The sequence below is a fragment of the Gorilla gorilla genome, chromosome 4 (assembly GCF_029281585.2).
Source record: "Gorilla gorilla gorilla isolate KB3781 chromosome 4, NHGRI_mGorGor1-v2.1_pri, whole genome shotgun sequence".
In the NCBI taxonomy this organism is placed as follows: Eukaryota; Metazoa; Chordata; class Mammalia; order Primates; family Hominidae; genus Gorilla; species Gorilla gorilla.
The window spans coordinates 17,180,705-17,196,011 of NC_073228.2; the positions used below are offsets into that span (position 1 = coordinate 17,180,705).

Below are 15,307 nucleotides of genomic sequence, written 5' to 3' on the forward strand. Positions count from 1 at the left end.
TCCATAAATGATTCCAGCTAGAAAGGCCAGGTGCAAGGGCTCTGAAAAGAGTGGCAGGGCCCTATGACCTAAGGGTTACTGCTCAGACAACCAGTCTCCACCCTTGCTCAGACTGAGGCTCACGTTTTTGATGTCACTGGTCTCAAGCTGCTGGCTTCTCTGAGAACATAAAGAAAAATGAAGTGACAGTTCCCTTTTAATCCTGGTGGCTCAGAAGAGCCTGCAGGGTACCCAACGGAAAGCCTAGGACATGTTACTCCTGGGCCATGTGAGGTCAGCTTTGTTCCTAGGAGCCTGGTGGGAAAAGACTAAGAAAACGTGATCCTCAAGGGGACCCAAGAGGCCTCGGCACCCACTTTTTGAATATGGCATGTCCTTCCCTAACATGTCAGAGATAGCCTGACGTCCAAGCTTAGTGGCCTCTGGGGTTGGCCTGTCACTCAGGCCCAGGCTCCAGGTACAGCCTGCATTCCAGCTTGTTTTCTGCTCTGAGGGGACGCATTGTCCCCCGCCCCACTCCCAGCCTTTCCTCCACCTGCCAATGGACTCTGGCATCAGCTCTGTTTATAAACTGCCATTGGCCCTCCCTGGTCAATAAACTTCATTACTAGACACAAAATAAGGGATCAATGAACTTCCTGAGAAGACATCAATGGCTAGGCCCGCATTTCTGATTATAAGAAATGAGCTGGGACCCTAAGGGAGCCTCCTATAGAGGAGGCAGCCCCACCAAGGGTGAAGATGACAATCTGGCAGTCTGTGAATCAGGAATGGAGCACAGCGGAGGTTTTCAGCTGGGGTGATTTTGCCTCCCAGACCCTGCTGGGAACATGTGACAATGTCTGAGGACAGTTTTGACTGTCATAAGTAGGAGGTGCTACTGGCAACTAGCAGGCAGAGGCTAGGGATGCTGCTCAGCACCCTACCACGCACGGAACAGGCCCACAAGGAGGAATTCCCCAGCCCAAACATCAACAGGACTGAGCTTGAGAAACTCCGGGGTAGAGGAGACTCCCTTTAAGTGTGAGGCTGGTCTCAGACAATGTCTTTATTTTCCATTAGATTTGGGCAAATTAAGAGTCTAGTCTGTAGTGGGGGGCAATTAAAGGCAATTTAAGAATTCTGCTGTTTGCTAGAATTCTTAAATCAGGGCAGACTGCACAACATGAAAATGAGAAAGGAGGTTTAAAAGCATGCGTCTTCCTTCCAATGTGCACTTTATTTTAAAGCTTGCATTTGGAAGGGGACTTTGCGTTGCTGCCAGGAGGAAACGCTTATGCTTGCTCAGGCTGGTGAGATGGGAGGGATGGAAATGGAACAAAGGAGAAGCACAGATGCGGGCTGAACCTGACCAGTTGGTTTTGCTGAATTCTGAAATCCCTCTGTGAGGCCGGTCCAGCAGGGAGGGTGAACCAGGCCCTAGGGTGGCCTTTGGCTGATAATCACATCACCCTGCCTAAATGCTTAACGTCCTAAAAAGCAGTCAAAGAGATTCTAGTTCCTACAGTCCCCCCGGCTCTAAGTTAAGTGCAGCCACATTTAAGACTAGAAAGAACTGGTAGGGCAGCCCACTCGAGAAATGGGGCTTGGACAAAGGGGCAGAAAATCTTCGAAGACAGTTGCAAGGGGAAGGAGGAACTGAGAATGTGACTGACTCTCAGTGAAATGGAAATAAACAGGTCTGGGCATTAAAAACTAAACTCTTTTTTCTGGTTTTCTTTTTTTTTGAGACAAGGTCCTACTCTGCAGCCCAGACTGGAGTGCAGTGGTGTGATCTCGGCTCACTGCAACCTCCGCCTCCCGGGTTCAAGTGATTCTTGTGCTTCAGCCTCTGGAGTAGCTGGGACCACAGATGTGCACCACCACGCCCAGCTAATTTTCATATTTTTACTTGAGATGGGGTTTCACCATGTTGGCCAGGCTGGTCTCCAACTCCTGGTCTCAAGTGATCCGCCTGCCTCGGCCTCCCAAAGTGCTGGGATTATAGGCATAAGCCACCATGCCTGGCCACTAAATTCTTTTTTTTTTTTTGAGACGGAGTCTCGCTCTGTAGCCCAGGCTGGAGTGCAGTGGCGCGATCTTGGCTCACTGCAAGCTCCGCCTCCAGGATTCATGCCATTCTCCTGCCTCAGCCTCCCGAGTAGCTGAGACTACAGGCGCCCGCCACCACGCCCGGCTAATTTTTTGTATTTTTAGTAGAGACGGGGTTTCACCGTGTTAGCCAGGATGGTCTCGATCTCCTCACCTCGTGAGCCGCCCGCCTGGGCCTCCCAGAGTGCTGGGATTACAGGAGTTAGTCACCGTGCCCGGCCCACTAAACTCTTAAATAGCTCATCTTCCAAAAGAACCAGATTTGCCATGGAGATATAAGATGTCGCTGGAACACCCAACAACTCAACCCCAGAGTTGGGTGGCTCCCTTATGGTTGCAGCCAGATCCCAGGAAGAAGCAGGTTCACCAGCACACTTCAGGGCTCCGGTCTCACTCAGCAAGCCTGGGTGTGGGCTCCTAGCGCCCTCTGCCGGCCACTGGGAAGCCACGCCCAGGCGTGCGCGTAGCAGATTCTATCGCTGTCAGAAGGTGTTATTCTAGACAGAATCGGCCAGAAGAGGGCAAGGTCAGAGGCAATCAAGCAGGAGGTGCAAAACCATCAACCGGCCTCCATCAACTTCCTTTGCAGGAAAAGGAAAAAGCTTATTTTGTAGCTGCCTCAGGTTCCTGACCTCCACTGGAGTAGCTGCCTGGGGTTCCTGACCTCCGCTGGAGTAGTTGCCTGGGGTTTCTGACCCTCACTGGAGTAGCTGCCTGGGGTTCCTGACCTCCGCTGGAGTAGCTGCCTGGGGTTCCTGACCCTTGCTGGAGTAGCTGCCTGGGGTTCCTGACTTCCGCTAGAGAAGCGGCCTCTTTGTTTTTAATGCCCGCAGACAGGGAGGAATCCAAGAAAACAGGTCAGCAAGGTGGCTTCTCAGGTGCTGAGGGAGCAGCTCTACCACCTGCTCTGCCCCATGGTCTGGCTGTCAGGGTGGAGCCCTCATTACAAGGGTGCAGGCCTGCAGGGAAGCACCAGCTCCCCGTTTCCCCACACCCCACCCCCAAAAGAACTTCTACCTTTATTGAAGAACATGGAGGCCATTTGTCCCATTTCCACCCGGTCTGTGATTTCAAACGGGTTGGGAGATCCACGTCTCTCTGCAGAGCCAAAAGAACAAGGAAGAGGAAGTGGTTCTTCACGTGGAGAGTTTCAGAGGGTGGTGAGGACCTCACTGAATTATCTAAACCATGAAATCCCCAAGTGTCCAAACTCGAGAAAACTTTTCCTAATGTTTCCTGCTTGACATGGTTTAACACAGTCTTTTTTTTTTTTTTTTTTTTTTTTTAAAGGGAATTCAGAGATGCTACTGCTGAGGTGAAAGGGAGAGCAGGCGTCAGAGCCTAACCCAGCCGACCAGGGAGGAGACAGCAAGGCAGGGGCATGTATGAACATGAGGGCACAAGGCAGGAGGAAGAAGAGACGCCACAGAACGACATTTACTCGAGCTTCCAGGGTGCACCAGGCAAGGAACCAGGCATTTAATCATCTCAGTTAACAGGAAGGGGTATGGGGGGAAACTGAGGTGCAGAGGTCAAGGAACTTACCAAGCTGCAAATCTGAGTAGTGGCCAAGCCAGCAGGGGCCAGGCCTGTGACCAGGACTGAAACCCTGTGCTCTTTTGAGTCTACCACAGGGCCTGCCTCAGAACCCAGGGGCAGGAAATGCCAGAATCTGCGGGGAGCCTCTCCAGGGCCCTCTCCATGAAGAAAGGGAACCCTGTGGCCCGGAGGGAAGTGCGGGCCTGCGAGAACCCCAAGACTTACGCACAGACAGGATGGGCCGCTTCTCTGCCCGCTCGTAGTTGTCCCGGATGAGAACATCGCTGTCTGAGGCTGTGGAGGAGTCGTCATCTTCCTCCTCCTGGGAGCCAGTAGGATGGACGAGGAGGAGGGAGGAAAACAAGGGAAAACAAAGGAGCACATCAAAAAAGTACAGAATGTTAGCCAGGTGTGGTATCATGTGCCTGTAGTCCCAGCTACCTGGGAGGCTGAGATGGGAGGATCACCTGAGCCCAAGATATCAAGGCTGCAGTGAGCCGTGATTGCAACACTGCACTCCAGCCTGGGTGACAGAGCGAAGACCCTGTCTCAAAAAACAAAAAAAAAAAAAAAAAAAAAAAGAAAGAGAGAAAGGAAAAAAAACAGCATGGAACTCTACAGAAAAGCCCTGGGACAATGGCGAACCTGCTTCCTTTTTTTTTTTTTTTTTTTTTTTTGAGACGAAGTTTTGCTCTTGTTGCCTGGGCTGGAGTGCAATGGTGTGATCTCAACTCACTGCAACCTCTGCCTCCCAGGTTCAAGTGATTCTCCTGCCTCAGCCTCCCGAGTAGCTGAGATTACAGGCACTTGCCACCACGGCCGGCTAATTTTGTATTTTTAGTAGAGATGGGGTTTCACCATGTTAGTCAGGCTGGTCTTGAACTCCTGACCTCAGGTGATCCACCCACCTCGGCCTCCCAAAGTGCTGGGATTGCAGGCATGAGCCACTGTGCCCGGCCTCTTTTTTTTTTTTTTGAGATGCTTGCCACTTCATGTTGTCTCAGTCTATTGCCCAGGCTGGAGTGCAGTGGCACAATCTCAGCTCACTGCAACCTTCACCTCCCCGATTCATGCAATTCTTGTGCCTCAGCCTCCTGAGTAGCTGGGATTACAGGCACACATCATCATGCCTGGCTAATTTTTGTATTTTTAGTAGAGATGAGGTTTCACCATGTTGGCCAGGCTGATCTTGAACTCCTGACTTCAAGTGATCTGTCCGCCTTGGCCTCCCAAAGTGCTGGGATTACAGGCGTGAGCCCCCCCACCGGCCCCTGTGTTCTTTCTTTCTGCAGGGTATCTGTATCTTTAGGAAGCTCTCAGCACAGCTATGCTGCCCCATTAGAGGTGGCAGAGACACACTCGGGAAGAACTGACAGCACAGTTCCTGGGTACAAAGATTTCAAACAGCTGAGCTGGGTGCGGGTGTGGGTAGGAGGGCCTGAGGCTGAGACGGGAAAGCGGCAGAGGCTCCATTTGTGCTTTAAGCTTTAGGTGGCTATTAAGCTTCAGCTCTGGGACTGGGGTCCAGGAGCAGTGCCGTGGACAGAGCCCGCCATGCACTGAGAGGAAAAGAATGGGCTGCTGAAACCGCCTGTTGAGTACCTGACGGAACAGAGGCATGGCCCGGAGACGAGGGCAACACACACACCTTGAGGTTCTCCATCCTCTTCCAGCGGAGCTGCGCGTTGGCTGCAGCCATGGCCTCTATCACAAAGGTGGTGGTCACGAAGCTGAGGGGGCCGAGTGCCCAGCGCCAAAGGCGGACAGGAGGTTGGAGGAGACAGAGAGAGAAGGAAAACACCATTGTAAGAACCGACCAGACCCACCAGCCCAGACCATTCTCTTTTCTGAGAGCTGTTCCCTAGAGATGGGCTTTACTTGGTAAAAAGGTGTGCATGCTTTGATGTTGCTGTCTATAGTGAGAACATATTTCCGGTGCACGAGAGAGAGAGGCGTGAACTAAGTGATGGGAGGGAAAATAACCAAAGGAGAGAGGGAGCTGGGGGCAGACGTGATACTGGGACAAGCCGTGCTCACACCCAGGAGGGGCTGTTGGGGGCAGACATCAGAGGACGCTCTCAGTGAGGGGAGGCTGGTTCACAAAGGGCCCCCCAGCCTCTGGAAGGACAGCAGGCAGCTTTCACGTCAACCTTGCAAGGACACAGGCGAGTGGTCACCTCCCAATTACATACACTCACGAAAGGAGCGCAGGCATGGATAATTGGAAATGGGTACTTGGCTCCGGAATCCATCCCTTTTTTCTTTGGCAGTACTTTTTACTTTCCAAATAATCTGGCTAATATTAAAATAAGTTTGCACTTCTACGGACCAATTCAAAAGGGAGATTGGGAGGTGGCATTAGACGCTTGCCAAGAAGTCAGACTAGATTGGAAAAATCATCTTTTCTTTTCCTCTTAAAGAAACTTGAGGCCAGGCACGGTGGCTCATGCCTGTAAACCCAGCACTTTGGGAGGTTGAGGTGGGTGGATCACAAGGTCAGGAGTTCAAGACCAGCCTGGCCAATATGGTAAAACTTCGTCTGTACTAAAAATACAAAAAAATTAGCTGGGCATGGTGGCACATGCCTGTAATCCCAGCTACTTGGGAGGCTGAGGCAGGAGAATTGCTTGAATCTGGGAGGCAGAAGTTGCAGTGAGCCGAGATTGTGCCACTGCACTCCAGCCTGGGTGACAGAGCGAGATTCTGTCTCAAAAAAAAAAAAGGATACTTGAGAGACCTAGATGACAGCTGGAATGCATGAATGCTTTTGTTAACGGAGGATACAGAAGTGGGCTGCCTTCCTGCTAATAAAACCTGAGGTATGAATCCATCTCTGTCGTGGCACAGCATGGGACGAACATTCATCTCCTGCTTTCTTGAGGCCAGGACAACTCTGCCACCAGACTCACCCCTGCCTCTCCCTGAGTGTTGACAAGGGCTGGGGGGCTGACTGCTCGCCCTGACGTTGGGTGGCAGGAGGCAGAGGGGTCACTTGGCCCCACACCAGTTAAACCCACACTCACTCCCACTCTGGAGGAGCAGCCAGCTCTGAAACCCCCATTCCAATCGCCTCAGCACCTCCTAGAAAGGTTTCTCATTATCTTGCCTAAGTGACCATTTTAAGGGCTTTGGATTTACCCTTCTTTTTGGACGTGAAATTAAAATCAATCTTAATTAAGGCATAAAGAGACTTTTCATGGTTGCGCAAGGCCAACTCATTGATCACGTTCAAACACAAATGGGTTGAGCAGGAAGCGGGGTGTGGTACCCCCTGCCTGGGAGCCCAGAATGATCACTTCCCATTAGATGGCTGCCTGTGCTGAAGGTCCTTTAAAGGGGACAGCAGAGTCATGTAAGGACAAGGACTTCTAGAGCTCTTGGCTGCCAGGGCTCACAGTAGATAATGAACCAACAGTGCCCCAAGATTCACCCTCAAAACTCCCCAAAAGAAATGCATGAAGAAACTGAAAACCATGGGCGTTTTCCTATCCCATTCAGCTTCCTGTACGTCTTAGTTTGCTCCAACTACTAAGCTCTGTCTCATCCTTCCACCCACACCCACTCCCTCCCCCTTCAGATCCTCGCTTAGATGCAGCCCTCCCTAACCCTGCTTCACCCGGCATCCTAGTCCCCTCGCCCTGTTATGCCTTCCTCTTTCCACAGCACTCACTGCCTTCCAGCTCACTCTTCAATTTACCCATTTATTATCTTCACTGCTCGCTGTCTTTCTCCCCACAACATAAAGTCAAGTCTGCACAGGCAGGGATCTTTGTGGTGAGGCCCCCTCAGTACCCAGAAGGGTGCTTGGTGCACAGATGGGGCAGGGTCACCTCTCAGGGGAGGTGTTTCCAGGTGCCCCTTCCCATCTCTTTTTTGCAGCTTGTGGATTCCTACCTGGTTGAGAGAATGGAAATGCCTAGTCCTAAACCCCTTCCTGGCCTGGGGCACTTGCTGACAACTTCAGACTAGTCCCTACGTGTGTGGGAATCCCTGAGAAGAGCCTCAGGTGGAACCCACCCTCCCTGAAGCACCGGCTGGTGAGGCCCACACACCTGGCTCAAGGAGTAGGCATCCCTGAAGACCTGGGGAGGTACACAGCAGGCAAATGCCACACTTGATCGTGCACCCAGGTGTGTGTTTATCACCTACTTCGTGAATTATCTTAAGTAAATTCTAAATTCCAAACTGATTTTCCATGTCACCTTAAATGTTTGTTAGATCTTTTTTCTATGGCTGGGTGGTATTTTCTCAGACAGCAAAACTTGATGGTAATGTTAATAAAGCATACATTTAATAGCAGGGAGGTAAACCTGCCAGGGAAGAAATAGGCCAGCATCACGTGAAACATTCCAAAGCCTAGTGGATGTCCAGGCTTTTATCTGATCAGGGCTGTGCAACCGCTCCACAAAGACAAGCCACCAGGAGGCCTCTGTGACCACTATCCCCTCTCTGACTACCCTGGCAAGGACTCACTGAGCTCGATACGGGGTAGACAGGTGTCTTCCCACCCCCTCAGTGCCCTCATGTTCGGGCTTCCTGGGCTGATTCCCTCCTGCTCCACTCCTGGCCCCTGTGGGGAAGTCCCCGCTGCCTCTCACCTCATGAAGCCCAGGAACACCAGCAGGACGAGGCTGACAAGCCACCCGGCAGTGGCGAAGGCCTTGGGCATGGTGAGTGCACCCGTACCCACGATGAGGTTAAACATGTACACCAGCCCAACCTGGAACCGACAGAGGCAACATTCAAGCCCGGAACTTAATCAACTTCTCCCCTTAACAGCTCCCAAGGAACGACCCTGGTGATGGCACCACTGTGGAGGCCAGAAGGCCACACTGTAGACAGGGAAGGAGGCAGGACAGGAGAATTACACCTGGGGCCTAGGGAGCCAGGATTGCAACCACAGAGCCTGTTAACCAAACATGAACACATGGATGACTCAAGCCCTGGGGTTCAGTTTCAGTCTCTGCTCCTGCTGTCATCACTGCCGTCCCCTCCTAAAGCTGCATCACAGACGCTAGCGCTCTACTCAACCGGGCTGTAGGCTTCCCGGGGACAGGGCATCATAGGCGGGGTACCTGGCACAAAGGTGAGCGCATAATGCTGACTTCAAAGAAACACCCCCTTTTCCAAGACCACTGAGCATGTGACTCAAGGTCCTCGCCATTGTCCTTTGGGACATGGATATTCATGCTTCCCTTTCTCCACCCCTCTCCCCATACCAACTTCAGGTTTTTTTTTAAAAAAAGTTGAGGCATAATTCACATACCATAAAATCCACCCATTTAAAGTACACACATCAGTGGGTTTTAGTAATATTCACAAGGTTGTGTGACCAGTGCCATCAGCTAATTCCATTTTATCACCCCCCAAAAAGCCCATTTCCATTAGCGGCCACTCCCCATTCTTCCCTCCCCGCTTGCCCACCCAACTTCAGGGTGATTTCTCAGGTCACTGACTTCAGGTTTTAAACAACCCACAGTTTACAATGATTCCCTTTCTAAGATCTCAACCGTGAATTTCCTGTCTGACCTGAGCTCCTCCCCTTCTGTGATGCTCTCCAGTCCCCCAGCCTCCTCCCCTGCCAATCCTCCCTGCCAGAAGCCCACCCCTATTTTGGCATCATCTGCTTCCTTTCTTGGTGCAATCGGCAGGCTCCACCAAGCACACGCCTCCTTTCCTGGTGTATTTCTCTTAGTATCAACCTTTCTGCAGACCTCAAGTCCAGCTGCCTGCTAGTCACCTATACCTAGACATCCCATCAGTGGCCCCATCCTCCTTCCTTCCCCTCCAGATCACAGTTCTAGTGATTTTATTTCTGGAACTTCTTTTGTGGCTAACTCTGGCTCCTATCCTTATTTACAATTCAAATGAGTCTTTCCGGCCTGGACTGGTGCAGTAGACTCCTAACTGGTCTTCCTGTGCTCTGCTAAATTGGGTGACATACCGTATGCTTTACCACCTGTTTCTGATCATTAAAAAAGACAAACACCTCATCTCTGGAAATGCTTACCCATTTCTCATTTTCACTCCTGTTCTTAGAAAGATGCACTTTTCTCTATTTTAAAGCTTTTCTGAGATAGCCACATGCTGAATTTGTGATAGAAACACACAAATTGGTGCCCATTCTCCCAGACTCGTCAATTTTTTTTTTTTTTTTAAAGCATGAAGAGGACGGATGCAGTGGCTCATGCCTGTAATCCTGGCACTTTGGGAGGCTGAGGTGGGTGGAACATGAGGTCAGGAGTTTTAGACCAGCCTGTCCAACATGGTGAAACCCTGTCTCTACTAAAAATGCAAAAATTAGCTGGGGGGTGGTGTGTGCCTGTAATCCCAGCTACTCAGGAGGCTGAGGCAGGGGGATCGCTTGAACCCGGGAGGTGGAGGTTGCAGTGAGCCAAGATTGCGCCACTGCACTCCAGGCTGGGCAACAGAGCGAGACTCCGTTTCAAAAAAAAAAAAAAGCATGAAGAAATAGAGATTGCCAACTCCCGCCTTGGAGCTATTGGCTGGGAGAAGGAGGGGCTGGGCAGTGGTTAGAGAAGACAGGCTTCCCAGCAGGTGCTAACTGGATATTTGAGAGCAGGACAAAAGGGAGGCCACCCTGTGGAGAGGAAAGCGCTCTGCCTGCAGTACCTGAATACCTGACACAGGACCAAAGCCCTCTTGTGCCACCTCCCCAGCCCCTCCAACTCCTACCCAGCCTTCAGGGCCCATTCCAATGCAACTTCTACCACAAAGTCCTTCCCAGGCTCCCAAAGTTGTCCTGCCTCCCGCGTTTGAATCCTTGTGGCAACAACACTTCTTATGCCCTCTCTTGGGTTTTAGATATTGGCATATTTCTCTTTTCCCTGTTACTAAATATGAAGCTCACTGTGGCCGTGGGCTGCGTCTCACTTCTCTCTGCATTTCTCAGGGTGTCTGGCACACAGGCTGGAGATGGGAACACCCAGCTGATTGCACTGGACCCTGCTTGAGTTATCTCTCACGTGAGTCTAAGAGTCTTCACCATCCAGTTTTGGATGTCACAATCTCAATTTTTATTTTTATTTTTTGAGACGGAGTCTCGCTCTGTTGCCCAAGTTGGAGTGCAGTGGCGTGCTCTTGGCTCACTGCAACCTTGCCTCCTGGATTCAAGCGATTCTCCTGCCTCAGCCTCTGGAGTAGCTGGGATTACAGGCACCCACCATCATGCCTGGCTAAATTTTGTAGTTTTAGTAGAGACAGCGTTTCACCATGTTGGTCAGGCTGGTCTCGAACCCCTGACCTCAGATGATCCACCCTCCTCGACCTTTCGAAGTGCTGGGATTACAGGAGTGAGCCAACACGCCCAGCCCGCAATCTCAATTTGATCCCACAGACAAATCCCAGAAGGATGAAAACAAGTTTGAATCATCTTCCTATGCTTTGGTTGGATCACATCATCATCATGATATGATTCCCCTTTGGGAGTCCTGGCTCAGAGTGGTGCTGCTAGAATAATTTTGAGGGCAGCAGTTGGGTGAGACAGGGGACACACAGCCCATTGCTGGTCTTCTGAATGGGAAGTTCTGGCTTTTCACAGTGACTGTGAATGTCTATAACTAACTCATGTTTACTTTTGCTGAGGTTAGTTTCAATCACTGGTACTTTCATGCTCATGTGTACAAGGGTGGGAAGGGGTCATCTAGCTAGCTCAGTTCTGCTCATTTATTCAAAAACCAACAAGAGCCTTCTACAGACCGGGCCCTGTGCTTGGAGCTGAGGATACAATGATAAACCAGACAGATACGGCCCTTGAACTCACGGGGCTACGTTCTAAGGAGGAGGAAACAGACAACAAGAAAACAACTACAGGCCGGGTGTGGTGGCTCATACCTGTAATCCTAGCACTTTGAGAGGCTGAGGTGGGTGTATTGCCTGAGCTGAGGAGTTCGAGACTAGCCTGGGCAACATAGTAAAACTCCATCTCTACTAAAATACAAAAAATTAGCCGAGCATGATGGTGCACGCCTGTAATCCCAGCTACTCGGGAGGCTGAGGCATGAGAATCACTTGAACCCGGGAGGCAGAGGTTGCAGTGAGCCGAGATCATGCCACTGCGCTCCAGCCTGGGAAGAAAACAACTACGGTTACAGCTTGAGAGAGGCGTTATGAAGCAAACAATCAGGGCACTGTGAGAAGACACAATGGGAAAGCATTGGAAACAGTGGATACCCCAGGAAGGGAGCTGGAGGATGAGAAGGTGCTACCCAGGCAATAGACGAGGGAGAGACTTCCCGGTCCAGAGGCCTATAGTGGGAAAGAGGCAGGTAGGCTCGAGGAGCTTTCAGAAGGCCTGTGTGGCTGAAGCACAGCAAGCCGGGCAGGGGTGGGGCTGGAAGAGGCTGCAGTCAGACTGTGAAGAGCCCTTTTGGATGGCACAGGGGGTTGGATGTTTTGGAGCATTTTAAGCAGGGCACTAACAGAACAGACCCCAGCGGAAAACCTAACATCTGCCCTCCCTGCAGCTCTGTTCTCTGCTTATCGCTTCTGTAAGCAGTAATACTTACGAAGGGAAAAAAACCTTATTTCTTTATGGAGAATGATGTTCCCATAATGGAAGTAAAGAGAAAGCAAAGAGGCATAAGAAAGTGATAGTTCTAGGCTAGGTATGGTGGCTCATGCCTGTGATCCCAGCACTCCTGAGGTGGGAGGATGGCTTGAGTCCAGCAGTTTGAGACTAGCCTAGGCAATGTAGCAAGACTCTATCTCTACAAAAAAATAAAAATATTAGCCGGGGACGGTGGCAAGTGCCTGTAGTCCCAGCTACTTGGAAGACTGAGATGGGAAAATCGCCTGAGCCCAGGAAGTCAAGGCTGCAGTGAGCTGTAATTGCTCACTGGGTGACACAGTGAGACCTTGTCTTAAGAAAAAAAAAAAGAAAGTAATGGTTCTTAGGCAAAAGTTTTATGGGGAAACTAAACAGTATAAGAGGCATTTGTAAATTCAGGGATGCTTGAAGGTCTTGGGATGTAAAAGTCAAAGGTCTCTTGTGGATCAGGGTTTCTCAGCTTGGGCACTATGGAAATTTGGGGGCCAGGTCTTTTTTCATGATGGGGACCTGTCCTGTGCATTGTAGGATGTTTAGTGGCATCCCCGGCCTTTGCCCACTAGGTGCCAGTAACAACCTCTCTCCAACCAGTACTGTCCTGACAATCAAAAATGTCTCTAGACACTGCCTACTGTCCTCTGGGGGGCAGGATCACCGCTAGTTGACAACCACTGCTGTAGAGAGAGGTATAATGAAATAAGCATGCTCCCAAAAGAAACTTAGGAACCTTTAAGGACTTTACAAAGAAATGAATGAAGAGAGAAACTATTCGCAGTTGGGAGCAGAAATGGGTAATTGCAGTTGTCTTGCTTTGTTGCAATTTTTTCAGTTCCAAAGCAAGCCCTGTGTGTTTAGTGGGGGCTCAGGGAATCCTGCAGGGTAATGTAGGACTTCTCTGCCTTCTCAGGACTGTGGCACTCCTGGCGAGCATTCAGTCCTCTTCACCTTCTGTAAAGGTAATCAGTGATGGCCAATCACAATGAACAGACAGAGACAGGAAGCAAATCTGGGCTGAGCCACAGGTTGGGTCAGGAGGGGTTGTGGGGAAGGAAGAGAAAGGAGACGTTCTCTTCTGCTGGTCGTGGGACAGTTCTGTGGGCCAGACTCCTAGGAAGCAGTGACAGAAAGCTGAGGAATAGGCTCTACTGCAGTCTTGATAATGAAGACCAATGCATGCATTCTAAACTGAGTTATCTCCAGTTCTCACCTCTTCCTCTGTGGCTGCACTGGAGGAGGCACAGGCACTGCTCCCTGGGATGGCTGGCCTGCTCTCCTATGCCCTAGAGAGCTCAGTGCAGCATCCCACATGCCTCATCTCCACCCAGCAGCCTCACTCATGACCTGCATGGGGCAGACGTCACCAGTATCTTTCAACAGCTTCCCCTCTGACAATTGTCAAAGGAAACAGAAGGCAGCAAAGATGCGGAAGCAATGACTAGGATTTCAGGGTGTGAAACAAGCCTCTCTCCTTCGAAAGCAACCACAACAATCTTCAGCAGGAACCAGCAGGCAGAGGCACCCTCAGCGGCTGACCCTTCTGTCAGGCGTGACCTACAGCATCCTGTATTTTGATCACACAACAACCACTTCAGTTCTGTGTCACTCCCGGTCCTCATAAATGGGGAAACAGACATGCCTATCCTGAGATCCCTTAAGGGGACATGTACCTCTCTGAACCACGTTCCCGTGTTCAGCACTACCCTTGAGAGGGTGTGACATCTGAGCCACCTAGGAGGCTTGTCTGCTTGTTACAAATATTTTAGGCAGAATAATTCAAGCTAAAGCGAACATCCTTGGAACTCCCGAAGGGGAAAAGAACTCAAAATGAATGGGGCAATAGAGAGCTAAGGAGAGGCTTTGTCTTGTAAATGAGCATGGGCTGAAGCACACGTATGAATTACCTGCCCCGTGTCTTGGTTTCCCAAGGCAGCCAGGGCAGAGTTCTGCCCACGTTGTCCTGAGCTGGGGCCTGCAGGGGAACTCAGAGCAGCCAGCGTCAGCAGCGAGTTAGTTCCACAGCTTATCTGGGTTCAGAGACAACAAACTCTTCTGGTCTTACAGAGGACCAAGAATTGTTCCAGGACGGGGGAGTTAAGGAACCCTTAGGAAGAAGGTGTCCTCTCCCCTCAGAACACTGACCACTACACCTCCTGTTTGATGTCACATCATCCCCTCCCCACCCCACCCCATCTCCTCCCTACGTCTCTCTTCACCAGTAGGATAAAACAACACAAGCACTTGTTTATGGCCAATGCCCAGAGCTGGCCCTCTGGGCAACAAAGACCCTGAACGAAATAAAACACACAGGAGATGGAGAACAAAAACAGGCAGAGCACACTGAAGCTTGCAGGCCTAACTGCCTCATTTCCTGTGGGCACATGCTGACATGTAAGAGGACCCCTTAAACAACTGGAGATACAAGAAATGGGGACATATCAAAGTGTTTTCCTTACAAAACTTAGTTACAGGGATGACTCATCTCCTTATCTCTAAATTTACAGATGTTGTAAGAAAAAGCAGGAGCCGTGGTGACTTTTATATTAATAGACAGCATGGAGATTTCATCGCTGACAGCAGGAGGCTAGGAGCTGTTACATAATTCCACAAATGAGAGGGACACTATTTATTCCATTCCAGGGTTCATGAAAGACTTCCCCTGAGAGGCCGGGTGCAGTGGCTCACGGCTGTAATCCCAGCACTTTGGGAGGCTGAGGCGGGTAGATCACCTGAGGTCAGGAGTTCAAGACCAGCATGACCAACATGGTGAAACCCTGTCTCTACTAAATACAAAAAATTAGCTGGGTGGGGTGGTGCATGCCTGTAGTCCCAGCTACTTGGGAGGGTGGGGCAGGAGAATTGCTTGAACCTGGGAGGCAGAGGTTGCAGTGAGCTGAGATTGCACCATTGCACTCCAGCCTGGGCAACAAGAGTGAAACTCTGTCTCAAAAAAAAAAAAAAAAAAAAAGACTTCCCCTGAGAAATTACACAGGTGATGGGTGAAGAAGCCTCCTTTATTGCCACACATGAATGGCACAGGCCCAATAGGAAGACTCTGGAATCAGGAAGGCTTTCTTCCAGCTGTGAAGGAAATGTCTTGGAGACACTTCC

At 50.6% G+C, this 15,307-nt stretch overlaps 1 protein-coding gene across 2 annotated transcripts in view; it reads right to left on the reverse strand.

The window, feature by feature from the left end:
- TMEM104 (transmembrane protein 104) overlaps positions 1–15,307 on the reverse strand; it is a 63,114-nt gene that overhangs the window by 45,733 nt on the left and 2,074 nt on the right. For both annotated transcript variants that reach the window (XM_004040940.5, XM_055389021.2), the window contains exons 3-6: positions 8,229–8,350; positions 5,279–5,360; positions 3,856–3,952; positions 3,109–3,189 (exon numbers count right to left, since the gene is read on the reverse strand). In XM_004040940.5, the coding sequence (XP_004040988.1) occupies positions 3,109–3,189; positions 3,856–3,952; positions 5,279–5,360; positions 8,229–8,350 (382 nt within the window). The remainder of the gene's footprint in view (positions 1–3,108; positions 3,190–3,855; positions 3,953–5,278; positions 5,361–8,228; positions 8,351–15,307) is intronic.